This window comes from Chelonia mydas, chromosome 9, assembly GCF_015237465.2.
Source record: "Chelonia mydas isolate rCheMyd1 chromosome 9, rCheMyd1.pri.v2, whole genome shotgun sequence".
Lineage (NCBI taxonomy): Eukaryota > Metazoa > Chordata > Testudines > Cheloniidae > Chelonia > Chelonia mydas.
Genome location: NC_057855.1, coordinates 86774800 through 86802698, shown reverse-complemented (window position 1 = coordinate 86802698; position 27899 = coordinate 86774800). Strand labels below are relative to the sequence as shown.

Here is a 27899-nt window from a genome sequence, read left to right as displayed (position 1 = left end):
TCATAAGCCAAAGTCTCTTTGAAATGAGGAAATGTTTTCAAGATACTGCTATATCAAAGACAACCAAAGAAGTCAAAGTTCACTTTGAAAAGGTCTGGTTCAATAAAGTCTCAGAACTAATGTTTTATAGCTCACAAGAACATAAACTTAGTCAGGGGATTGCTTTTTTGAAATCCAGTTCCAAGGGTGCTGATATTTCTATAGCGCAAGGACAGGAATACTTTTCTTGGTGAACCTGCCTTTCTAGAGGCTTTAGCAGTCTCAAATAGCAAGATCAGAGAGACATTTTCTATTAAAGCATTGGCCATTGGAAATTACAGAGGGGTAAGACTGTTAATTATGGCTCTGATCCTGCGACTGGCTCCTAAGTAATCATGCTATTTAATTTTTTGTCACATAATTTATTTTCATAAGGTAATAAAAATATTTGAATAAACTAAATTCTGATAAAGGTTTTTGGGTTTGAATCATTTTTTTAAAATTATTCATAAAAAAGGTGTTTCTATACAAAGAAAACCCCAAACAGGATTGTTTTAACCATTTTCTTAGCAGGCTTCAAAGTATCTACAGTGGAAACCCTCAACTCCCATTGGAGTCAAGTGCACAACTTCACTTTTATTTAACAGGATAACTGAAACCTCAGGTTTTGGAAGTTTGTCAAAATGTAGCTCTCTGCCAATGGATAACCTAAAACTTGTTCTGCTGACCTTCATATATAGTAGATTTTCTGTAAAAGAAGCTACAAACTGTTTACCAGTTAATGGGATCTGAAGGTGCATGGTCCGTTAGAAAACTTGGGGTAGCATACAGGAAAAAAAAAATCAGTTTAGAAATAAGGATGAAAAAAGAGATGATTTTGAACAGATAAATATTACATTTCAGAAGACTAATATCTAATTTTCTGATGTCATTACAGGATTAATAACCAAAATGGAGGCTTTATTTTGTTTATAGATTACTAAATTATGTGCCATTAGAGCAGATAAAAAAAAAAAAGATCTAAGAAATCTTGTGGGACAGTATAAAAAGGAGACTCTCTTCTTTCTGCCCCATAGGGGAAGACCTTAAAGATTAATCACAATTTTGTCTCCTTTTTCTTGATCTGATTCCGTTTACTTATTTAAATCTAGTTTTGCCCTTCAAAATTCCTGCAAATAGGTGAAATCTTCTTGTGAAGGTATTAGTATTTCATCTTTGAGAGTCATTAATTTGGAATTGAAAACATGACCATGATTTCACAGTAAACACAAAAAAACACCAAACATTTCTAAAACACCTCTCAGATTGGCAGGGTTGAAAACTGCTCCTGCTATTCTTTTAGGAATAAATCCCACTGTTAATGTATCTGCTTTGTATGAACTTTATTGGGTTTTCTTATAGAGAAATGGAAACATATGGCCTTCCTTGTTCAAATTAAAATAAATATGTATTTCCCAAGCTTCTCTGCCAGCTCCCTGTGCAAAGAAAGTAATAATTGTTCATATTCTCTCCAGCTCTTCTGCAAATTTAGTTCAAGTCCTGATACAATATGACACAATATAGATCTTTGCAATTTGCAAATGTAACTCAAACTTTCATTCAAACAATTCTCGAGTCCTTTGCACCTATACCCACTTTCTCCTGCCAAATCCTTTCTTCGTTTTGGCTCAGCTACCACTCTCCTGATTCCTTCTATTTCTGAGAGATGTTTCAGAGTAGCAGCCGTGTTAGTCTGTATCCGCAAAATTCCACTGAATGCATCCGATGAAGTGAGCTGTAGCTCACAAAAGCTTATGCTCAAATAAATTTGTTAGTCTCTAAGGTGCCACAAGTGCTCCTTTTCTTTTTGAGAGATGTTTGCCATTTACAAGATTATTTGCGTAGTCAGGTTATGTATTTTTCCTGGTTCATTCTTTCTCCCTGATTTTTCTCTCCAAATATTTCATACTTTGATTTTTAATTCACGGGTTTATTGTCTGATGTTTAGATTTTTGTGCTGGATGTGCTATAAATGGGTTAAATAAATATTTAATTATTGCTTTTGACACAGTTTTCCACATTTCCAACTGTTTGTGCAAAATTGTATTTCCTTTAAGGGTATTTAATTTTGTCCTTGAATGTGGTTTTAGGGATAGAACTGCATAAAATCTAATTTATTACTAGAAATCCTACATTATTTTATCTCTTAAGATCAGTAAGTCCCTAGAAAATATTCATATGGGTTTTACTGTCTTTTTAATGTCAGTGTTTATTAATATGAGAGATTTCAGTTTAATAAAACAGATTATATTGTTCCTCATCTTCTTTTAAAAAGATGCAGGCTGAGCACCTCTCTTCTGTCATGTTACTTGAAAATAACACTTTCTCAGGAAGTGTTATCATTGTAGAGCATTGAACAGAACATGACTTCTATCCTAATATATAGGATGTTGTTTTGTTGGGCTTTTCATTTAAGGAACAAAAACAGTTGGGAACTCCAATTCTGCCAAGTTTAGGCCATCTTGAAAAATACCAAAAACCCCTTACCAAGTCAAAATGTCAAATGGATTATTCTTCCTGCTGCCTTATTAAAGGCATTGAAAAAATTATATTTATTTATAAACTGGGTTTTGGTTTTCCTGTAGCCTGTTAGTTTCTCTTTCATATTGTGATTGCAAACGTAAAAGGCTGTTTTGTTTTTATGTGGTGCAATCAGTAAACTAAGATTAATATGGATTTTTTTTTTTTTAGGATTTCTACTTGCTTCCTTTCAGAGTAACAGCCGTGTTAGTCTGTATTGGCAAAAAGAAAAGGAGTACTTGTGGCACCTTAGAGACTAACCAATTTGCTGTAGCTCACGAAAGCTTATGCTCAAATAAATTGGTTAGTCTCTAAGGAGCCACAGGTACTCCTTTTCTACTTGCTTCCTGTAGCTAGCTGTATGCATGGCTTGTGTTTTTGTTTGATGTTACTCATGGAACACTAACTACTTCTGAGACGGAAAACTGTGCACGTAGAATGTCAGCCAAACTGGTGAACAAAGAAACAGGCCAGCACTAGTTCCGGAACTCTGGTGACTTTGCCCTGCGTTCTTAGAAGTAAAAGCAAGAAGAGTTTCTAATGACTGCTCCCACTGATATATGAGAAACTTTTAAAAAGATATCTCTGTTACTGACAAACATTATCTGACTGGTTTGATTTCTAATATTTTGGTTGGTAGGCTTTATTTCAGGCTGCTTTGCACCTGCAAAACCAATCCAAGACATGTTTTCAGGGCAATTCAGTATGCAGTCTCATTAGGGTTCACTGGTAGCTGAACTAACATTAGACACTAAAGCACTAGTCACATTTTCTATCTGTTGATATCACATCTACGGTAGGTGAGGGTGATGACAGGAAATGGGGTAAGAAGGGCATGAATGTCCAAAGAAGGGCAAGAGTTCAGACAGCAGAGGGGAAGAAAGGGGAAAAAAATGTATTCCTGTATTTGAATCATAGAATATCAGGGTTGGAAGGGACCTCAGGAGGTCATCTAGTCCAATCCGCTGCTCAAAGCAAGACCAATCCCCAATTTTTGCCCCAGATCCCTAAATGGCCCATTGAACTCACAACCCTGGGTTTAGCAGGCCAATGCTCAAACCACTGGGCTATCCCTAGAAATGGTATCTTATCAGGTAGAAGTACTGACTGAAAAATTTAGTTCAGGGCACTCGTGGGAGGGAAACAGGAGGACTGAATCACCTGATATAAGGTAAACAACCAAAAAACGTTGGGGCATGACCATTATGTTTTAAATCAGCACTTGACAAATCTACTTGTCCAGTCACCACTGGGGATAGGAAACTTGACTTGGTGTATTGGAGATTCATGCATTAGTTTTGTAGAATTTAAGAGCACTTAAAAGTAAGCTTCCAGGCCTTGTGAATGTGATAAAACCAAATAACAGAGCCCCAATTTCTTGTGAGCTCCTGAGAGAGGTGTAAACTGCCTCCATGCATTTCAGGGGTGTTAATTCTGTTGTCTTTCTATATCTGTCTTACAGAAATCTGAAAAATATCTGAAAAATCCACACACTGAGAGGTGTAGCTATATCAATGTAAATTCCCAGCATAGATCAGCCCACAGACCAGACAAGTTGTAGAGGGTAAAAACATAGTCCCTTCTAGGTTTTGGCTTTATTCACAGGAATAAAGGAATTCGAAATGAAACATAAAATCCAGCCCAAGTCTTTTCCTCGGCTTGGTTGGTCCCTGAATTCCTTTTTCAGGACTACTCAGCCTCTGCTCTAAAGTAGCTTTATGTAGAGAATGATTCCCAACTCCCTTTTATCTCTGTAGGATAGTGAGCTATCTGTAGCAGAGTCAGTAGAACCCACTAATCTTTCCCAGGAGAATGAATGTCTACTAAGGGTATGTCTTCACTACCCGCCGGATCGGCAGGCAGCAATCGATCCCCGAGCGCTCTCCCGTTGACTCCTGTACTCCAGCGCCACAAGAGGCGCAAGCAGAGTCGATGGGGGAGCGGCAGCAGTCGACTCACTGCAGTGGAGACACCACAGTAAGTCGATCTAAGTACATTGACTTCAGCTACGTTATTCACGTAGCTGAAGTTGCGTAACTTAGATCAATTTCCCCCCCCAGTGTAGACCAGGGCTAAGAGAGTGGGATGTTTCATCCATATACTGCCAGCCTGTTAGTTCGGAACTTCCAGAAGGCTTGAAATATCCCAATCACATATTCCAAACTGTGTTCACTTTGAGCATAGGTGACAATTTTGTTTGTTAGCCTTTAATTTTAGTCATTGGTGGAGAAATCCACTAAATTTCTGAAGTGTATTCTACAGGAAAAGTTAAATGAATAACTGCTCTGTCTCTATATCTTTAGATGGCCATTTACTTGTTGCCACATACTGTCTTGTGTCTTATGTAAAGCAAAACCACGATACTCTCTCTGTATGATCAATGTCTGGCAGAGCTTAAATCTTTTCCCCAAGGGGCTTAGGAAAGTGTCTCTCAAAAAAAGTAAACACATTTCAAGAAAAGTGTTTTACTGTGAATAAAGTAAAATAAGAAATTATGTAAAATATTCAAAGAGCAGTTGTGTAAATTTGCACAGAGGTATGTAGTTAATGCACTTTAAGGCACTGAGCTGGCTAAATCATTCTTAATCTAGGTAAGCCTGCTGCTTTGGGAAGGAAAACACTGACAATTTTTCATGAATTTGCACATTCGTTGAACTCAAGAAGACATAGTTGAGCTAAGATAATAGGTCCAAATACAGACTTGTACATTAAACTTTTCTGTGCAGCATAAATATATGGTTAAATAGCAATTGACTCAATACTTTTTTGAGCTTGAAAATGAAATTGGGACATGATAAAGCTAAAAACTATGTGGCTCCAAAAGAAGAAATAAAATTGCATTAATTTATCTATTTGAAAACAACTTAGTGATGACTAATACATCTACCTAATTGACGTGCTGTTCAGTTGTATTTTACCATTACTCCCTGTACTACATTTCGTCTGTGTTATACCAATAAATTAAAAACCAGCAGGATCTTATTAAAGGGGAAAAGGCAAAATACCACATTTATTGTGAATACAGAAAGAATCATAGTAAGCAGTTAGTTATAGTTATAACATTCCATTCAATCTCATATTCATTCATACATACACACACACACACACAGAGGTTCTGCAAGGTTGTTATCATAGTTACCAGCCTTAGAGTTGCTCATGCCAAGCCACTGGCCAGGTGGCCTGGACGTGAGGAGGGAGCAGGGCCTTGTCAGATGCTCATCTGATGCTCCTGGAAGTTGGTTTGCAGAATCAGACCACCCAAAGTTTTCACTTTCTAGAGTCTGTTTTCATAGGAATTTATTCCTATGCCAGTCTATGGGAATTGCTTCATCATGCTGTTGCTGAATCAATCAGCAGATAGCACATTCCTGATGGCTCCATGCTGCCAGATGTTATCTTGTTCTTTGGTTCTCCCATTCTTGAGGCTGTTGGGTGGATTCCAGTCTGCCCTCCGGGGGTCCTCTGGTTATTTCCACTTGACGCCTCCTTCAGCCGATGGACACTGGATTCTTAGGCTGGCACCTCCCTGATCATTCAGTTATTATCCACACCAACCATCCATCCACATACATCCTCTATCTCTATTTTAATCACAATTGTTAATGCAACAAAAGGGCGGGGAGTCTCTGGGTGCTGTTTGTGTTGTTACAGAGTATTGCTTTGAGTCTCTCTCTGTGTGAATTGCTTTGAGAACAGACTCTGTCTTAGAATGTACTAACGCAATTAGCACCTTGCAAGTTTCACACGTAGAGGGAGAGAAACAGTACCAAAAACCAAGAGACCTCTTAATTAGTAATACCCTGGAATTTAAACTCTGGGGAATCAAACTCATTTGTGATTTTAATACAGAACTTCTTTAATATGATCCAACATAATCCCCCTTTTGACATTAAGATTTATAATCGTCAGTGTCACTTTCTATGTAGCCTATTCAAAAGAAGGTACTGTGAGGCAATTTGAGTTTGTGATTCCAATTCATGCCACATACGTGATCCTAGTGATGTATCTATGAATGAATGTGTGAATAAATATGAGATTGAATGGAATTTTATAACTATAACTAACTGCTTACTATGATTCTTTCTGTATTCACAATAAATGTGGTATTTTGCCTTTTTCCCTTTAATAAGATCCTGCTGGTTTTTATTTTATTGGTATAACATTTGTGTGGTCTCTTCCTTCTTCGCATCTCCCCTATCTACTACTTAAACCATCTGTGTGGGTTTTTTCTCTCTCCCTTCTATCCTTTCCTGGCATTTCTCACCATCACAGATATATTTTCCATATATGCTGCCTCCTTGTTACTTATGGGGAAACTTATCCAATTTTGGCCTTCCCCTTAACTCCACCCTTTTCACCTTCTGCACCTTCCTCATGTTACTATCTCTGCTTCTCTAGTCTTTACTTCATCAGTCCCCTTCTCATGCTTCATCTGGGATTCATAGTTGTTTGTTTGTTTGTTTGTTTTTTTAAATGCCAGAAAGCACCATTGTGATCATCTACTCTGACTTTCTGCATAACATCGGAATGCCTTTTCCCTCTCCAAAAACATCACTGCTAGCCATGGCTTCTTAATTACTCACTTCATACATTTTCCTGCATCAGAAACATGAATTCCCCTTTGAATGACATCACCTGTACAGCAGTTCTCCCCAAAGGCGGCCTCTTCTCTCAAATGTAGCTCACTCCAAATTGTCCCCAAAGGACGTAGTGGGGAGATTATCTTCTCCTGACGTCTGCACCTGCTGTACAGCTTCTCTTTGTATATCCTCCTTTGAGCAACACTTCCTGGCTATGTGGAAGGGAAAAATCATCTAACATTCCACCATCTTCCTTCCTTTCAGAGTTTAACACTTGGTTCTTCTCTTTCCTTTATCATAATCTTCCACCTTCATTCATGGCAGTTGCAGCTTCCGCACTCTCCACCAGTCCCTGAGCTTCTGCATTTTTGCTCTTATATTCTCATTTGACATCTCCCATCACTGTGGTCTTCACCCATCAACCTTGTCTTCACTAAACACCAGCCTAATAGGTGCTTCACTAAGTACCTGTTATCTTTCCATCATTGAGCTCCCTCTTTCTGATGATCGCCTCATTCATCATTGTGCACTGGCTCATGTCTTCTTTTTATCTTGGCTTTCTGCAATGTCTAATATGTGAGTGTTCATAGTGTCTCTGCCACTTTAGTCCTGTATTCTGCTCTCTCTCTCTGCCTATGGCATCTGTGTGTCTGCCGCCTGCTGAATCTCTACTGCTGTGAACTCTTCTTTCTTTTCAAAGGGTTGTCTCAGCCTGTTGCAACTACACCTATCACTAGCTGACCCCCAATATCTGTTTCCTCTGTTCTTGTGCCTCCAAATGCCTCTGGTGAAAGTCCCATGGCTTTGCAGACTCTCCACTGTAAATTTATCCTCTCCTAAGTTAGCTCTGCCATCTTCCTGATCAACTAGCACTAGTCCTGCACTCATTGACTACCATACTCACTGTCTCAGCTTGCTAGGTTTCGTGTCCTCCAGTGTACCACTTGTGTACAGCTCTCCTCCATGTCAAATCTTCTTTCCATACTTATCATGCTTATCCTATTGTCTTATTGTTGATACAGCCAGTGCTCCCTGTCTCTCAGGTTCATAACTGTGTGGTCATATGACTTCTCTCTCTCCTGGGTGCACACATCCCTGCTATGGCCGTATCCTGCCATTCCTATATAATTGCAAAGATCTAGAGTGGAATTTGGGAGACCCAAGTTCAGTTACTGGCTCTGTCAGAGGATTCCTGTGTGAATATAGGCAAATCACCTATTTTTTGGGTTGTTTTCTTCTCTCTAAAATGGGGATAATATTTCCCGACTTTGTGTTTTGAGGGATTAGTGATGAAATAGAAAGTAGAAGTGAACATACAAATTACATAGAAAATAAACATAAAAGGCAACCTCAGGTTTTAAACTTTCATATTAGATAAAATCCCTTTCCTAATAAAGTTACCTATTTAAGACAGTTTCATAGCATACCCGTTTATTGTAGGAGTGATCCAGTATTCACAAACAGCCCTCTGTGTACAGACTAGCCTCAGGTTCTGGATGAAATATGCAGTCCCCAAGCCTGGTTTTAAAGTATTCCTTCCCCCCCCCCCCCCCCCCCCCCCCCCCCGCCCAGGCATGGGCTATGGTAGAAAATTAAGTGAGATTAACTACATTGCTCAGGGGTGTGAAAAATCCAGGGTTTTGAGTGGTGTAGTTAAACTGGTTTAACCCTGGGTGTAGACAGCACTAGTTGTTGAAAGGATTCTTCCATAGATCTAGTTACTGCCTCTCAGGGAGGTGGATTACCTACGCTGATCAGAGAACCCCTCCCGTCAATATCTAGGTAGTGTCCACACTGAAGTGCTAAGTGTACTAAATCCCTGGTGTCTCATGGTTATTCAGAGTAGGGAAATTCCCTCTTGGCTTGATAGCCAGGATGTCTGTCTTCCTGTTCATGCCCTTTTTCCTGGGCTGGACAATGGGTGGTTACTTGAAGCTTGTTTTATGTAAATACCTGACTTGGGAGGTGTCCCTCCCTGCTTGACTGCTCACCATTCTGCTATGAGGGGTAGTTGTACAAATTATGACTAAAAACAACCAGGAGTCAAGTGGCATCTTAAAGACTAACAGATTTATTTGGGCATAAGCTAGAAGAAGTGGGTTTTTTACCCACGAAAGCTTACGCCCAAATAAATTTGTTAGTCTTTAAGGTGCCACCGGACTTCTTGTTGTTTGTGTGAATACAGACTAACACAGCTACCCCTCTGATACTTGAAATTATGACCAGTTTTCTATATACATAAATAAATACATAGATTCATAACCACAGACTGTAAACATATCTCATAATGACCATCTAGTTGAGAGCATTACAAGCTTTCCTGAGACCTTATTCTTTTTATAGATTTATAATACAATAGTACAGTATGGAATCAATTGATTCCAGTTTTCATTTTTGGTTTAAACCTTCTGTTCTGCCCTTGGTCTCTGGACCCTCATTGTCACAGTGAATATACACCACTTTCTGAAAACCAGATCTCTTTAATAAGCCTTAAATTGGGCATCTAAAATTACAAGTCAGTTTTGAAAATCTTTGCTTTAATAATCAAAATTAATGTGGAAACTATTATTAATTAGATTGCTTCTCAGTTGGTATTTTGGGGTGGGGAATAGAATGTACTTTGATTCAGGTTTCTTGTCCAATAGATGTGATTTGAAAGGGGTTGCTGATAGTAAATTAGTTCTGTAGCTCTGACCTCTGGAAGATAGATCGTAAAATTTCCTTTCCTTCCTCTATTTTTCTGTCAATAAGAATTTAAAAATTGCAACCTGTTTTAGGGATTAGTGGAGGAGAGAAGAGACTCCATTAATTAATCTAATTCTGAATTTGATTATGGATAAGTGATTAGATGATGACTGGTAGAGTCCTGCAAATCTGCAGATACCCACTATATATCTGTGGACAATTTTTGCATATCGCAGCTTCGATACGGATACAAATTTTGCATCTGCGCAGGGCCCTAAAGGTTGCAATGGTTGGATGACGATCAGGGATTACATCATATAGGATGGGAAGTCACAGCAACAATAGTATGATATAGGATATTTCTATTATCTATTTTTTATCATTGCATAACTGTCCAATGGGATTTATTGTTGATTGCTGGTCAGCACCCAGCAGTGCACCCTCAGTGGGTGACAAAGGTCATTAGCATTTTAGCTCTTTTTATTAACTGGGAAATTTTCAAATCTAAATTTGGGAGCAAATCCCTCTTTTAGAAGTGAAAATTGTAACACAGGGCATGTACCACTTACATTAAACTGTTATAAGAGAACCTGGGAGGCTCCGAGTTAGTTTTGGACTTGAACACTATCCAAAATTTTCTTAACTGGAGCAACAACATATATTTAAAAAAATGTGTTTAATGGGATCTAGATACTGAAGTCATAATTCTGTCTAGTGTTGATGACATTGATGGATATAAACTGAAGGTGCATATTTCTGGCCAGTTAATCAACTTTCTTCTTCATGTCATGTTCTGGACAATTTTCTATTTAACCAGGAAAACAAACTTCAGTTCGAGTACTTAACAGTTGCAATTTTAATAAATTACTTTATGTACAATATCCTACTTAGGATCAATCAGTAATTTGTGGACGCTGATGGGTATACTGTAATCTTTTAAAGTTTGCAATGAATATTGCGCTTTCTCTTAAATTATAACGAGTTTTATTTAAATATATTCATGACATAGCAATCTCTGTTTGTGATCCCTAGATACAAAGATGATTTTAAGGGTTAAATAAAATTGACCTTTGTTATCAAAGCTACTTTTTGTCTGAATTTTACTTCTTCTTTTAATAAAGCTGCCATACTTTGGTCAGTATTTAAATCCTACTCATCTTTTTGCTTTGTGCTTATTCATGTAACCCTGTGCAGGATTGAGCCCTTTATGAAGCCAGTCTGTCTTGGGTTGCTCTAATTAAAAGCTGATTCACAGTCCATGGGAAAAATTTGAAAGCAAATCAGTCCCTTTCTCACCTAACTTGTTAACATAGCTCATCTGTTTCTGTTTGGCATAACTGATTCCAGCTCAGTATCCCGTTCATTCATCTGTGATTTCTGAAGTTGAAACATTCTGTGCATTTTATGCAAAGCAGAAAGTTCTGTGTCCCTTGTGTCTCAAATTCATAAAGCCTGTTCATCCATAGTACTACTATTTAAATCAATTAGATTTAACACAGGCACGTCCTGATGCACTGTAATTTCTTCTATCTATTTTGCAGTGTCTGGCAACCTGACTTAGTGTGCTGCCACTGAAAAATATAATTTGTATTCATAACCTGCTATGAAACAAACTAAATTTCTGCTAATTACATTTTAGTATATAATGGTATCAGCTGTGGGGGAGGAAGTTGTTGCTGGTGTGGAGGCAGGGTGGCTGCCTGCTGAGTTTGACCAACCAGACACAAGGGCCATTACAAGAGCCCACTGTGGAGCTGTGTGGTCATGGGGGAGGCTTTGAAAGCGTACTTTAACAGTCTCAGCCACATTAATGTGCTGTGCTTGACTGTGCTCTGGCTCTGAAGGTTTGTGGGTTTTTAGGAATGGTGTCGTACTTGCTGTACATTTATACATTGTCGTATAGTGAACCTATGAATTATTGTATTTTGCTGCACATTTATAACTATTACATTATTTTTAACTGAAATTATGACTTATGCAGTGTACATTTGCTTGTACATTTCCACATTATTGGGTGTTTTTCTAACCTCTTAGTTTTGTGGTGCTGGACACTTTACAAGTACTGGGTGCTTTGAGTACTGCTATGCATACTTCAGTATGTGTGGTAAACTAATAAAGGTTATTTAAAAAAAGAATTTTATTGACTGACAAAAGCAGTCGGGGGGCAACCCAATGTGTAAATAAAGCACAATACAAACTTCAAAACATAAATTAACTGAATTTAAATTTAGAAAGGCAGCAAATGGTTCTGTCTCTTTCAATGCAGAAATGCAGTCCATTTTGGCTACAAGTACATCAACTGTGACTTTCATAGGTTGGTGTATGTGAAGCTGTGGTTAACTTTACTGTCCACCGGTCTGCTGTGGTGGGGGTAGGGATATAACCCATGATGCCAAGTGGATTGTTGAGAGTTGTAGCGAGCTACCACCATGGAGTTCACCAGGGACTGCAAGGGTGGCAAGTCAGATCTGTGATTGTTAGACCTGTAGGTCAACTAGAATCTGCAGCATTTGTGTTTGCTGCCTGAGAAGTTCCATTATGTCCTGATGCATCTCCCACTCCCTCTTCTCATGGGATTCTTGGATCTTTTAACACTTTCTCCTCTCCTTTCTATCCCTCTTCATGCTGTCTACCATGTTGGCCCAGTAGGCTCTGAGTTCACAACAAACGCAACATGGGCTAGCAGGATCTCACTGAATGTATTATCCCTAGTCCTCTTCTTTCTCCTCTGCATCAGAGTCAGGCGTTCTACAGGTGTGGAGGGGACACCCCTCAAGGCTACAATAGCAGCAGCTGCAGATAAAACAGACAGATGTATCCATTGTATTTACAATCACAACAGAAAGTGAAAGTTTCAAAACTCCTTTCCCTCTTTCCCATGAAACTTTTTAATGATGTCCTTATGGACACTTCAGCTGTGGAACACCTCTGCACAGCACCACTCTCTAGCCCCAGCCATGGTGAGTATTGCCTGTGAGTGGCAATGAGTGTGCGGAGGAGGGGGGGGCTGACACTAACATTTTCAGTTGCTTTAAACAGTTGTCCATATTTTCATTTGTTCATATTTCCTCTCTTTCATTGATATGGTTGTAGATTCTCGCCATGCTTCACTCTCCTCCATCTCTGACCTTTAGCAAAGGGCCCATAGCAAAGTCTGCCCTGCCAACCCCTAGCCTGGACTAACCTGGCTCGTATGTGCTATGGTAATATATACAAATAATAATAATCAGTATTAAGGTGGTGGTTGTTGTGATGAAACACCTTAAACATAAGATGCTTATTATGTGGGTAGTGTAAGATCTATGACTATTAATATTCTTGTTTTCTTGCATGCTTATGTCTGGTAAATGATGGGATAGATGACTATGTGATTGTCACAGAGCAACCATAACTACGTTTGGAAACCAAGTTTTTTTTTAATAAGATTCTAAGTAACTGAGTGAAATAAGCAGTGCTATTGTAGTAATTGAAGTTATTCCCTACTAATTGTGCTAGGAACCATTTTGTAATCTGTTGTATAGTAAAGTTGCTTAATGGTTCCACTTATTTTTGTTTCTAGACCCTTCATTAAGAGGGCAGAAGGAAACTCTGAAAACTGAATCCATAAAAAGAGAGATGCTTTCTTTGGGAGAGAAATGAAATACTCCAAATTAAAATTGCATTCTGGGAATCTTTATGATGGTCCTCTTAGACTAAGGCACCTGACTTTAGAGTTGAGGGTGAAAGAATAAAAATCCCTGTGACTAGAACCAAGCATAGAAGCCAGCAGGATCCTAATTTCTTCTAAGCAGAGTCTTTCTGTGACCTTGAGCAAGTCAACTGATTTCCTTGTACCCCAGTGTATCTAGCCAGAAAATTAAGCAGGACCTGGCTGAAAATCAGATGAATAAAGTTGAGTAGAGCTCAGTTTTCCTGGTGAAATAAATTACAGATTAGTCATAATACTGACTCAGCACCTACTCTTTACACAAATACATCAAAGGACTTTGTTTAACGTATGTTACCCTCTTTATAAAATAACACAAAGGAAACAAACACTCCAGATAAAATACAGCTTTTTCACAAATGGCTACTGACCTGGGGCGGGGGGGGGGGGGGGGGATTTTTAAAAAACTAGGTTTAAAAAAAAATCCCATGCTTTGCCATTTTTTAAGCCTTTCAAGTACCATTTCAGTTAGTAAACAGTGTCCTGCTTGATCTAGCTGCAGCTTTGCAGGTGCAGAGTGAACTTCAGCAAAGTGACATGAGTGACACATGCACAATTTGTGTGTCAGCTGGTACAGTATGTTCTGTTTGTTGACTCACTACGTGCACTCACATTTCAAGATCAAGTGCATATTAAGCACCAACATTGCTCTTGTAGTTAATCTGTTGAGCACTACATTTAATACTCCCCTGTGTCAGAAGCATGAGGATATACAATTATCTGTCTGACACAAGTGATACGTTTTTTTCACCCTGGTGCTTGTCACATGGAAGAGGAAAAGAAATAAAAACTCCTTCCTTATGCCATATATCCTGGATATATGATTATTTCTATTCTTAATCCCAATAAAAGTTACTTGGAACAAAAAGTAGGTTCCAGTTTTTGAATTCAGGTGTCTCAAAGAAAACATGGTGTCATTCCTGTTACATTAAATCATATCTGTTGCTACTTTTAAAGCAAATAGAAATCTTGTTTCATATGAATAACCAGAGTTTATAGTCCTGCAGTTTGAATAATTTTATTTTCTTCTTATTTATACTTTAACATTTGCTGACATCATGATCCTCTATAGAGTTCTTGTCTTCTGTCACCTGATGTGAACGAAATGTTGTAGTCAAGTTGGCTCTGCAAATTGCTAGATTAGTGTAAAAGGGGGAGGTATCTTCTGATTAATACTTTGATAGTTAAAAACAGGATTAATCATGCCTCTGCTCCTGGAAATGCTTCATGCTAAAATAGACTTTGTTCAGTGCATGCAAGAGAAGATATTTTATGCTCAGAAATTGTGAAAAACCCTTTAGATAGCATATACGTACAGGCTAATAAAAATTAAACATCTTGATTACTGTGAATTTTAATAAATATGTGACGATGAAATAATCTGGCAAAATTTAAAATGTCTAGTTATCTTGAACATATAAACTCTACTCATTGAACTCAGGTTGGTTGCTGTTTATGTTGCAAAGTATTATGACAGCTGTTAGATGGGTATCTTTTGTCTGTTTTCTTAATTTGTGTCTCAACAAAAACTTACTAATATATTTTAAATTAACTATTTTCACTAATTGTGCTTCTTTTAATACTGTTATGCTACTGTAGCACAATATATTTATCTTGTTTAGTTTGAATAATACAGAATTACTTATTACATGTTAGAATGGATAGCTTTTATAGACACTTTTTAACAATACAATTTTAATTTTCCATGTAAAAAGATTCAAATTACTTTAAAAATTTAAAGACAGTCTTATGGAATGCACTGGACTTTATATTCCGTAAGTACCAGGCTCAAAGCGAGTGCTTTGTGTATCTGGGAAATTACTATAATGGTTTGTTTTGAAATTGATGGAATTTGTGGTGTTATGACTGTCTTCTCCATTGGATAAAAATACAAAGAAAGATAAAAGGACAGTCTGTTAAATACGGTGTCATATTGAGTCTTATTGGGATGGAATATAGCACAGTGTATCTGAGGTATTTTAATGTCTCCATTGCTGTAGAATATAGGCGGCAGTGATTTTGCGGGCCGGGGAGCGGGGGTAGTTAATCTCTCTATGTGAGGGAAACCATCTCCTCTTTTCCTTTGCAACATTACTTCGGAAGGTGTGAAGCAACAGGCAGCCAGTGTAATTAACAATTACTATGTGATAAAGCATTCTGCATATGTTGGTTGAAGTCTTGACCATTTTATCAGTAATAATGATTGTATAAAACCATTGGATAATATAGGAATATTATTTTGGCAATATGAGATATTAAAATCAAGATGGCACATTTCCAAAGAAAAGCTTGATGCTGCTCTAGATAATATTGGTGATTGAATTAGTAACACTCTTCTCTATGCATTAATATTGAATCAGTGTCCCATCATCGTGGTGGTGACACAGTTCTGTTTTGAGATGCTTTTGAATGAGATATAAAACTAAGATCCTGATAACGTATCATTAAAGTTCCTGTTATGCTTTCAGTGGAGGTGTGAGCCTTGATGCTCTGGCTAAAATTCTAAATCAATGAATGAATTGCCATTTGTCCACCTCAGTTCTTTCTAAAATTTATTTACATATGATTTTTCCGCTTCTACTTTTTAAGTATTGTTGTGAACCATTTAAACAGCTACTTCTTGCTCCCTTACCAATGTGAGTAAAGTGTTTATTCGGTGCTGGAATTAAATTGTGTTAGAGAGCGTTTCCCCTGCATGCACATTCAGATGGAGGGAAATACAAATTTTAGATTTAAATGCCTCTATTTATTTTGACTACCAGTCTAATTGGCTGATAGACAAAAGAGAATGAAATACAGTCTCCATCCTAAAATGTAGCAGTCCAGCTGTGTTTTGATCATCATCTCTGCATGTCCATCTCCCCCATTTTTTCCTTCTTAGTTCCTCAGCATCATGTCTGTTATTACATGTCTCTTCCATAGAAGCAGTAACAGCCACATCACTAGAGTAAAATTGCCATAAGCCTCGCTGGGCTTAATAACATCAATCTAATGTTATTGCCCTTAATAGGGAAGCATTGTGTGCCAGTTGTAGCATCACCCATGTGATACTTTGCCTTGTCCAATCTACATTTTTAAAACGTGAGGAGTGACTGGGAGGGGAAGAAGTGCAAGTCAGTTTTTGGATACTTGCAAGCCACTGCTAAAGTTAAACCTGTGTGGTGTATAGTTTGGAAAGCATTTGAGGTCCTTGGAATGTAAAGTGCTATAGAAAGGTTGTCAGTGAATTTTAACATATGCCAGTTATTTAAACCCTGCTTTCTCAATATTCTGCGCTTGTAAAAGGAGAAAATATGTTGTCAACTCTCATCCATATGTTGTTTTTGTGAAAAATAGATTTTCAGCAGAAGAATCCAGAAAGGTGCTAACAGAGCTAGGTTTTGATTCTGTAATAAGTGTACAAGCACAGGGGTCTACTTGCACAGAGCTCATTGGAGGGCCTAGACCTTTTTCAGGAGCCCATGTTTCTTTGCCAGATTAGTGCCTTACTACTACTAATATATTTAGATGATTAGGACAAATTCAGACGTGGTGTAAGCAAGTACTTTGACATCAGTGAAGTTGCATTCAATTACACCAGCTTTGTAGTTATCTCTTTGTGTCTGGTACTGATCAGCACATCATGAAGAGGACAATGCTGAGCTTGAAAAGATGCAGCTGACTGCAGTCATAGTGATAAAAGGTTTCCATGGTCAGATTTATTAATCAAGATTAGCTGGACTAGGCTTTTGTACTTCAGAATATCTATGGCTGGAGTTTTAAAAATGTTGCAGTTTGGGAATTGTATCCCTCAATCACTTTGCCTTCTATTTAAAATTGTATTTAGGACATTTTGGGAGGAGAGAGATTTTGGGAGAAACGATATGTGTACCTATAGTGGTCACATAACAATGTTAGTATAATGGTACAAAAACATTGCTTACTTAAAAATAAGATGTTTACTTTTATATTAAAACTATTTTTAGAAGTGGCACACCTTGGAATCAATTAACTTGCAATAAAGCATCACTTTACAAAAGTAGAATAGTTTTTAAGATGACACTACTAGGTAGTTTAGAGATAACAGTCCTATTCTACTTAAAAGAAACTATTAGCCCCAATGCTTTTAAAGGATTTAAAAAAAAAATTTTTTTTTTCCATTTTGTTTGGATTTAAACATTCTCTTGTATTAGAAGCCCCCACACTGCAGTATTGTGCTAGTGTGAGAATCAGAACATGAAATTGACTGGAAACTGAATGTAAATGAAAGTGAAACAAGCTGAGCTTAATACAGACATTGAGTCACTGCTCAGTGTGTAATGTTTTCTTCCCTCTCTCCCCTGGCATCAGGAGGAGATTCTGTGCAAAACATTCTATAACTGTTTCTGCATTGTGGAGCCCTTTGCTGAAGGGCTTCATAGGCAGCTGCTGACAGGGGAGCGCCTGGCCATATGCCCATCACTGCGGTATCTGAACACCTAATAGATGAAGTGTGAGGCAAGGATCCACAAACCAGTGTAAAGGTCCTTTTGTGGATTAATGAGATCTCTGAGATTTGGGACCCAAGCCCTACTACTTCCACTGGGGAGAGGGCAAAACCCACTTTCCTGACCCAAAAAAAAAAAAAAAAAACCCTCTGCAAGGGAACTGTCAGAGCAGTCTTCTCCCCACCCTAGTCATCTCCCAAAGTGTTTCCATGGGATGGTGATCCCCTCTCCAGTGTACTTAATAAATATAGTAGATTTGAACCATGTAACTTCTGGTGCTGGCTCCTTCCCTCCAGTGGATCTTTAGAGTATAAACAGGGTCTTGTTTCTTTTAATTTCCTGATCTGCTTGCTCATAGCAGAGTTGGAGCTATCATTTTAGAACCACATATATAAAACTAACCCTTACTGGGGGAGGAGGAGGATTTTTTCTTCCAAAGAGGAGAGATGGCTGTATAGGAAGTGATATTACTTAAACCTATATAATTCAATTTGTTGGTTTGTACTATAAAATAGTAAATCAGTTTAATAGTAATAAGGATAAAAAAGACATGCTTTATGACCATGCTGCTCAACTGGCGGATCATGAAAGGCTGCCTGATGGATTGCACCCCACCAATTAAGAGCTACGATATCCTTGTACTTCTCAGATCCAGTGGGAGACTGAGCAGGGATGGGAAGGAAATCCTGCTGCTACTGGGCTGCTACTGCTCCTGTTCTCCTTTTAGTTCTAGAGCAGCTAGGGTGACCAGATGTGCTGACTTTTATAGGGACAGTCCCAATTTTTTGGTCTTTTTCTTATATAGGCTCCTATTACCCCCTGGCCCCATCCCGATTTTTCACACTTGCTGTCTGGTCACCCTAAGAGCAGCTCCTTTCTGTACACCTGCAACTCCTACCCAGGGTTCAGCTCTGGAGCAGAGGAAGCAGTAAGGCCTTAGAACTGGCTTTGCAGCACCTTGGAATGGCAATTTTCCCACCCTGGTTCTGAGCCAGTGCCAGAGATATGGGAATCGGTAAATTAAGAAGAAGCCCTGCTCAACCCAACAGCAGCCCCTGGCCCCACACCTTTCCTGATCTGCTTCCCACAAAATGGCTGAAAAAAAATCATCCTGTGTCCTAAACCCCATGGTGATCATGAGGTGATCTTTCAGCCATTTTGTGTGAGGCAGTCCAGAAAAAGAGTTTTAGAACCGCTACTTTGATACCAAAGGAGCACTATTTGTGAAAACTTTACAATTTGTCAGGCAGACACAAGTATCCTCTGAGTGAATACCTACCTTTAATTTACTGTTTCCCATTTCACCTTCCATTTAAATAAAACAAGATGCTTTTATTTATATATAATATTGAAATCTTGAATGTGTAGTCTCTAGATATGTTTGTTTGCCAGCATCATGTGTTTTAAGGTCCACATTTTTCAGTACTTCTGAGGTTTCCACCTTAAACTATATACTCCCTTGGAAAGCCTTTTCAGGAATAATATTTTTCTTGCCTGCATATATCTAAAGCTACTACAGTAAAAATAAATAATGCGTTCTATGAATGCATTCTAGTAGTAATAATGATACCCCCATAAGCTTATATAGGGTTCTTCACAGAAACAATTCTGAAGCACTTCAAAATTCAAGTTTTTTTTGTTTGTTTTGGTTTTTTAAGTACTATCAACACAAACCTTTTCACATTTGATTATTTAAAAAAAGCGGGGGTTGGCTCTCTAGCCCATAGGTAATGGATTCCACAGATGCTCTGCATAATTACTGAAGGCCCTTGCCTTTCAAACATCTAAACAATTATCTAGGTCAGATCTGTAAATCAGCTGATGTAGCTCTTTAAAGACAAATAGAAAGATAGCAACTCTGCAAGGTATAAAATATCCATATTATTAATCTTAGAGGTCATTACACTATGTATAAAATTGCCAGTGATTAAATCTAGGGTTTAGAACCAGACTGATATACTCAAATTGTCTTGTTCCTGTGACTACACCTTGTAAACACAGAACTGGTCTCCCACTCCTTTTATTTTCTTAATGTACTCATTGGGCAGCTACCTGTGTCTTTTTGACAATGCAAACGGTAGTCTCTGGGTGCAAAAATATTATTTTTTGAATCTGAAAGATTCTTCCTCATCCTTTGGTTGTTAAGTACAGTAGTCTATAACCAAGTTAAAGGATAAAATCTATTTTGTAAAAATCCACGTAATGAATATTAATACAGAAGGGGGGAAACAACAAAACCAACCGCTGAAGGCACACTTTTGTTAGATGTCTTTTGAGTTAGTTTTTAAAAGTTTTTCTCATCTTTGTTTCCACAGTGAAAGCTGCTTTTTCAGTGCATGCAGCAGATATAAAAGTTTGTGGGTTTTATGTAGCATTGAACCAAAATCTTTTATGCCAGTAATTGCTGTCAGTATGGAGATTTTTTTTAAAAAAAGTTTGAGCACAGTAAGTATTGACTATATATAATATCAGTTGCCATCCTTTTGTTTTGCATTATGTATCTTATTGGTATGAAACACATAACGGGGCAATGCCAGCTGGTAAATTGGTATCCTAGGAAGAAGAGTTCTATCCTTTTTTTCCTGTCAAATTCAGACTAAAGCTAATTCACTTTGAGAGTTTTAAATACTTCACTGACCTTTATAAAAAACACACTAATAATTTAGTATTTATTCATTCACTTAAAGCACTTCTCTTTGCAATAGGGGCCAGATCCTTCAAAAGCTTATGTAAGTGATGGTCTGAGACGGTGCGAATAGTGACTTCTCTGGAGAGAGTTCTCAGAATTAGGCCGTGACTTTTTACCCAATTTTGGGTCTTGCTGAGAACCTTCATCAGTAGGAGCTGAGAACTATCTACTCCTTGCAAAAAACAAAACAAAACAAAAAAAATCCTCTAACTACAGCATCTGATAATTTGGTCACTCTTGTAATGGTAGGATGTGGCCTCCTGTATTTGTGGTTCACTTGTCAAACTACAGGCATACTTGTGGACTTTTATAAGTTTGGCTTTATTTTTTCATCCTCAAAATGTGCCATTTTTATTGTGGTAACCTGGTAAAAAAGTTTCTTACACATTTTAATGGCTAGTGCTAATAAACAGTGATATACAGGTGCTAGAAAAAAGAAAAGGAGTACTTGTGGCACCTTAGAGACTAACCAATTTATTTGAGACTAACCAATTTATTCATTCATCCGATGAAGTGAGCTGTAGCTCACGAAAGCTTATGCTCAAATAAATTGGTTAGTCTCTAAGGTGCCACAAGTACTCCTTTTCTTTTTGCGAATACAGACTAACACGGCTGTTACTCTGAAACCTGTCAGGTGCTAGAAAATATTTCAGTACACAACTGAAGTAAGAAACCAAGAATTAAAACTCATTGTCTATCATTGTTGGTGCTTATGGCCATGGCCATGATTAACTTTACTACTGTAAGAAACCCCGTTGATTTTTAATGGGACTACTGAATATAATGAATTCAGCACACTCCTAAGTATTTGCATGTCTGGTCTTTCCATTACAGAATTCCAGGGATTAAAGGATAATTTGTGTTTTAATTTAACACAAGTGGTGAGAACCCGCAGCTGGTGAAGATTGGGGCTGGTTTGTGGGTTTAGAGGACTTCTTTCTCCCTATTCTCCATACTTCTCTCAAATCCAGTGACATTGCTGGTTGAAAAGATTCTGGATCTAGAAGTGTTTCTCTTGAATCTTGAGATGTTACTTCATGCTTCCTTGAGCTAAATGCCAGTGTGGGAGGGAAAGAAACTGAAGAGGGCTACAGTGTTCCTTAGGGGCTCAGAATCTAAGATTGAAGTATGCATCTGTCATAAAATAAAGGGAAGGGTAACCACCTGTCTGTATACAGTGCTATAAAATCCCTCCTGGCCAGAGGCAAAACCTTTTCACCTGTAAAGGGTTAAGAAGCTAAGATAACCTCACTGGTGCCTGACCAAAATGACCAATGAAGAGACAAGACACTTTCAAAGCTGGAGGGGGGGAAACAAAGGGTGTCTGTCTGTGTGATGTTGTTGCCAGATCAGGAATGCAGTCTCAGAAACTCTGTTAAGTTAGTAAGTAATCTAGCTAGAAATGCGTTTAGATTTCCTTTTGTTAAATGGCTGGTAAAATAAGCTATGCTGAATGGAATGTATATTCCTGTTTTTGTGTCTTTTTGTACCTTAAGGTTTTGCCTAGAGGGATTCTCTATGTTTTGAATCTGATTACCCTGTAAGGTATTTATCATCTTGATTTTACAGAGGTGATTTCTTTTATCTTTTCTTTAATTAAAATTCTTCTTTTAAGAACGTGATTGATTTTTCGTTGTTCTTAAGATCCAATGGTTTGGGTCTGTGTTCACCTGTACAAATTGGTGAGGATTTTTATCAAGCCTTCCCCAGGAAAGGGGGTGTAGGGCTTGGGGGGATATTTTGGGGGAAGACGTCTCCAAGTGGGCTCTTTCACTGTTCTTTGTTCAACACGTTTGGTGGTGGCAGCATAGGGTTCAAGGACAAGGCAAAGTTTGTACCTTGGGGAAGTTTTTAACCTAAGCTGGTAAGAATAAGCTTAGGGGGTCTTTCATGCAGGTCCCCACACCTGTACCCTAGAGTTCAGAGTGGGGAAGGAACCTTGACACATCCCAGTAGGCAACCTCTTGAGGAGTCCTGTTATAGAATAAATAGGGTAGCTGCTGCCTGCCTCCCTTGAGGATTAAACCATTCAGAACTGTATTAGACAGAAAAAACTCAATTTATAATACCTCCCTCCCCCTTCTCCAAAATAAAATAAAATTAAACTTAAATTCCCAAAGAGGGATAGGAAAGGATTGAGATGAGTCTTTTTTCCTCCTAAAAACTTGATTCCTCTTTCTCTTTCTGAGTGTCGTGGTCTCTCTCACACCATTGAAATAACTTGCCCTACAAACAAGACTATTGAAATGATGGAAAAGAAAGCACAGAGTGCAGTGGAATGGGGACCTGACTTTTTCCCTGAGAGAGACCCTTTTCTTTGTGATAATCCCTTTCTCCTAAACACCTGGGGTTTTAGTTTTTGTTATTTCTCTCTGCCCGCTCCCATTGGTCTTAAGATATGTCTACACTGGAACTTGAGCTGGAAATTACACCCCAAGTCCACATATCACTAGTTCTGATTGAGCTAGAGCACTAAAGATAGATGTGTAGACACAGCAGTAAGACAGGCTAGCTAGTATGCTTCCATCCAAGATGCTAGGTAGCTACTTGGGCAGCTATCCTCTTACACTGCCGTGACTACCTTTCTATTTTTAGTTAACTAGCTCAACCAGAGCTAGAGTGGGTCTGTCTACTCAAGCCAGAAATTACACCTTCCGACTCCTAAGTAGACATAGTCTTGGCCAGATGTACCTACCTACGTCGATCAGGGCTGTGGAAAATTTCATGACTTGTGCATCGTAGTTAGGTCTACCTAACACCCTGTGTAGATGCAGCTAGGTTGAGAGAAGAATTCTTCCATCAACCTAGCTACCCTCTCTCAGAGAGGTGGCTTACCTACAGTGATGGAACAGGCCCTTCTGTCGATATAGGAAGTATCTACACTATGGCACTATAGCAGCACAGCTGTAGTGATCTCATCTGCAGACTCAGTCTGAGAGCCCACAAGCACTTGAGTGAGGGTGGTCTTCAGGCTAGGCCCCACCCACACTTGCCTCTGCGCTCTTATTTCTTGCTCATTAGAGTTGGTTGATCAGGGCTTCTCTACACTTACAGTGCTGCAGTGGCATTGACCACTGTCAGAAGAGAGGATACTGGGCTAGATAGACCATTGGTCTGACCCAGTATGGCTATTCTTATAAGTATGTATATAAGATTATTAAAAGCAGTACCAGGAAAAGTTGGTTGCTAAGTTAAATATTTTGTTAGACTGCTCCGTTGTGTCCATAGCTATAATATAATGGAAAGGGCAAAAGTAGTTGAGAATTTTTCAGAAAACTTTCCCATACTCAACATATCCCATCTTATAACACACACTCTCCTCTTTTCCCCCAAACCACCAGCTAAAAAATTATATATCAAAGGTCTTGATTATTTGAGTACTGTTATACTGAAACAACATCTATAAATGTGTTTACTCCACTCAGGAGTCTCTAGTGTTCAGGCTGGTTCATTGGTAAGTTAAAAAGGCTTGCAGTTTAAGGCTTGACTAGGTATCAGCACAGCACCAATGTAGCAACATTCAGGCTATTGGCTGAACATGTGAAACGTTTGGGATATCTAGGAAACAGAACATAAAAAGTTTATGTACAAACATTTTTCAAATGTATTTTGTTTTATATGGGTGTATTTTGAACTTTAGACACTGTACAGAGTAAAGTAAATATTAATATTCAGGTGCTTGTCACAACAGTTGAAATCAGTTGATGAACTCTTGCTTTTACAGTCCATTGATTTAATCGTCTTGGAGGGGAGGAGGCAGGACATCTTCAGTTTGAGTCCATTTATTCTGACTCTTGGGACTAGAATTGCCTTTTCTCATTTTTCTGACAGAACTTGATCTTGTTTGTCCTTCTGTGAATAATGTAAAGTCTGTTTGCTCAGGCCTTTACCGGAAGGAAAATTGGGGTTTATGTCTTCACAGTTAAATTTCAAATCCCAGGGTATTGTTTTTATTTTGACATTTGCCAATTTGTTACATTTATGTATGGTATGCACTTAAGAGCTGGTGTGATGGGCACTTTTTTAATTAAAAAAGAAAGGTAAAGCTGCTTATACAAGAGTAACATAATAGGCTGATTTTGAACATGAATCTTTCCAGACTGGAGCAGTAAAATACATTGTGAGTGTGGCATGGGTTAATTGATGTATGGAAGCAGTAACCATCGTATGGTAAGTACAAACATGATTGAAGGCCTTTTCTTAGTTTTTCGTTCATATCTTTTGTGAGGCCCCTTACATCCCTGTTATATTTTTCTATCAGACCTAGTCTCGTAATGTTTGCCTTATTAATAAAAAATAATGTTCTTCTTAGTCTATACGCTTTTTTTATTCACATGTGCTTTCCAGTTAACTTTTTACTGTTTGTTCAGATGACAATTAAGAGATATCCGTAACATATGTGTTACTAGAAAACTTCATATACGATAATACTCCTTGTCTTTCTTCATATAATTTCTTTTGGAATGTTCCTGTGCTTGAAAATGTTATGAACAAAGAAAGAAAACAAGTCTTTCTTCCTTACCGTTGGTTTAATAGGATGAATATTTTGATCCCACTAATTCCCACAGTTTGCTTAGGGGTTGCATAAGGAATATGTTTGATCTGTTGTTGTTTTTTTGCTTTGTCTATGAAATTAAAAAACATATTATTTTATTTAGGAAATTTGAGAGCCCCACTCTTGAAGAAGAGATGACGTGTAACAGTCCAGATAACTCTGAAGCTTGTGCCACACCAGATTGTGACCAAGACCAAGAGATGGCTGAAGAGTACTCCAGACTGAGGACTTTTGCCAACTTTCCAAATTGTTGTCCTATTTCTGCATCAACACTAGCACGAGCTGGCTTCTTTTATACAGGAGAGGGAGACAAAGTGAAGTGCTTCAGCTGTCATGCAACTATTGAAGGGTGGGAACATGGAGACTCAGCAGTTGGAAGACACAGAAAAATTTCCCCAAAATGCAAATTTATTGCTCGATTTAATTTTTTAAAAAAAGATATGCATCCTGTTCTCCAAAACTGTCAATGCAGAGTTGAAAACTGTTCTGGAAATTCAACCCTCCAGTGCTCTTTTGACAGATCATCTGATCTCAGTGCAGATTACCTTTTGAGAACTGGGCAGGTTGTGGACATGTCAGATAGCATGTACCCCAGGAACCCTGCTATGTGCAGTGAAGAAGCTAGGTTAAAGTCTTTTCACAACTGGCCAGCCTATGCGCCATTAACACCAAAGGAGTTAGCCAGTGCTGGGCTGTATTACTCAGGTGTTGATGATCAAGTGGAGTGCTTTTGTTGTGGTGGAAAACTGAAAAACTGGGAACCTTTTGATCGAGCTTGGTCAGAACATAAGAGGCATTTTCCTAGGTGCTTTTTTGTCCTGGGCCATGATGTTGGAAATGTTGGAAGTGTCCTAAATGAATCTAATTTTGCTGAGGTTGTCAGGAGTGGCTTAAACGATGCAGATCACCCAAGAACTCCATCTATGGCAGAATATGAAGCACGGATCAAGACATTTGTGACTTGGAGATACTCAGTTGTTAAAGAGCAACTTGCTGAAGCTGGGTTCTATAGTATAGGTAAGCTAGGTGGGGTTTTCACATCTGTTTGTTGCAGCAGAATTTGTGCATGACACGATTTTGAACAGAATCTCCATTAATTTAACACTGAATGACTTGCCAAAACAAATCTTTTATTTAAGGCTTTACCTTTGTTTAACACCTTAGTCTTCAAATGCTTTTTAATTCTACGTTCACTTAACTCAAATTAGTTGTTACGACATAGCTAATACGGTATGTTCTCCTGGTGTATTATTGAAAGATGGCATGCAAAATATCAAGCATTCTTTTGGAATGATCACAATCTGAAATGTCACATCGTTCTCCTTTCTAGCAACAGAACGTTAAATAAAGGGAATATCTTAAGTAGTGACCTTTGTCTTTTAAGCCCATTTTAGGATGTATGCCAGTTCAGATTTTGGCTCTTAGACAATGACTGGCATCATTAAAAAGTTATCTTATCATATTAGAAAGAATGGAACACTGACCCGCAGCTATCCTGATCTGCCCTAAAAAGAGGAATTGTGGTCTTGTGGTTCACACACAGTGCTAGGAGCCAGGAAATCTGGGTTCTATTCCTAGCTCTGCCATTATTTTTTATTTGTGTGTGAGTTGAAATTGTGGTAGCACCCAGAGGCTCTAGTCTAGTAACAACCCAGGGTCTGTTATGCTAGATGCTGTACAAACTCATGGAATATGTGGTCCATGCCGCAAAAAGCTTCCAGTCTTAAAAACTTAGTGTGACTTGGTCAAGCTGCTTAACCTCTCTGCATCATTTTCCCCATCTGTGTAATCGGACTAATTACATATTAGGCTTAATTAATCAATATTGGAAAATCACTTTGAAATCCTTGGATGGAAGGTAAATGCAAAGTAGTACTATTGTTCAGGAAGAAAAGGGATTACCAAGGATAATTTCTATCTTTCTCACCATATTTGATTCTCTTTTTTGTGCTCTTACAGCACTGACTTTCTAATTTGTTTTCTCTTGGTTTCTTCCTATCCCCTCTGGCCCCCAAATAAAACTTTTGGTGTTTTGTTGTACATTCTTGCACAAAATGAATACATTCATAACTAGTGGTGACATCTTATTTATATCATCTGTGGGATCCCCCCAAAAATCTAGCTGCTCAACAGCCAAATGGGATCTGTATTGGGAAGACATGCAAAATAGGTAGCTTATCCAACCAGCTGGTTAACTGTTAGAGTAAATTCCAAGAGCTGCGTCCTTCCTATTGACTGAGAAGGACTTAATTTCAGTGGGAGAAATCTATCCATATCTCCTCTCATTGCAATACACTTAATATGTAAGCAGCTTCTGATGTAGTCTTTGATTGTAATGTGCAGTATGCTGCTAGAGCTCAGACAATTTAATTTCCTTCCACATCCTCTTAGTCTTGGTCACTGCTGTTCAGAGCCTATTAGTCTTGACTGGTGAAACCAATGACCAAAAAGGCAAATAAGTAAATGTCCTTGTGAATTAGGTTTCTGTTAATTAATTCCATTCTTGTTTAAGGGGAACTGAGACTTAGTACAGAGAAGACTGATCAAAAACATAGAAGAAATTGTGTCAAATGCTTTTGCCTTAGCAACTTTGTGGTAGTGGTTTTTATAGCCTACTTAACAGTTGTACACACTCACAAGAAGTTATTGGTAATAGACTTGTAAGCAAATAGAAGCATTT

At 38.3% G+C, this 27899-nt stretch overlaps 1 protein-coding gene across 1 annotated transcript in view; it reads left to right on the top strand.

Annotated features, from left to right (window-relative positions):
• The window catches only part of LOC102939941 (X-linked inhibitor of apoptosis), a 48749-nt gene that overhangs the window by 1844 nt on the left and 19006 nt on the right, over positions 1-27899 (top strand). Inside the window, exon 2 of the mRNA XM_037908425.2 lies at positions 25323-26236. Within this exon, the coding sequence (XP_037764353.1) occupies positions 25354-26236 (883 nt within the window). The 5' untranslated portion in view covers positions 25323-25353. The remainder of the gene's footprint in view (positions 1-25322; positions 26237-27899) is intronic.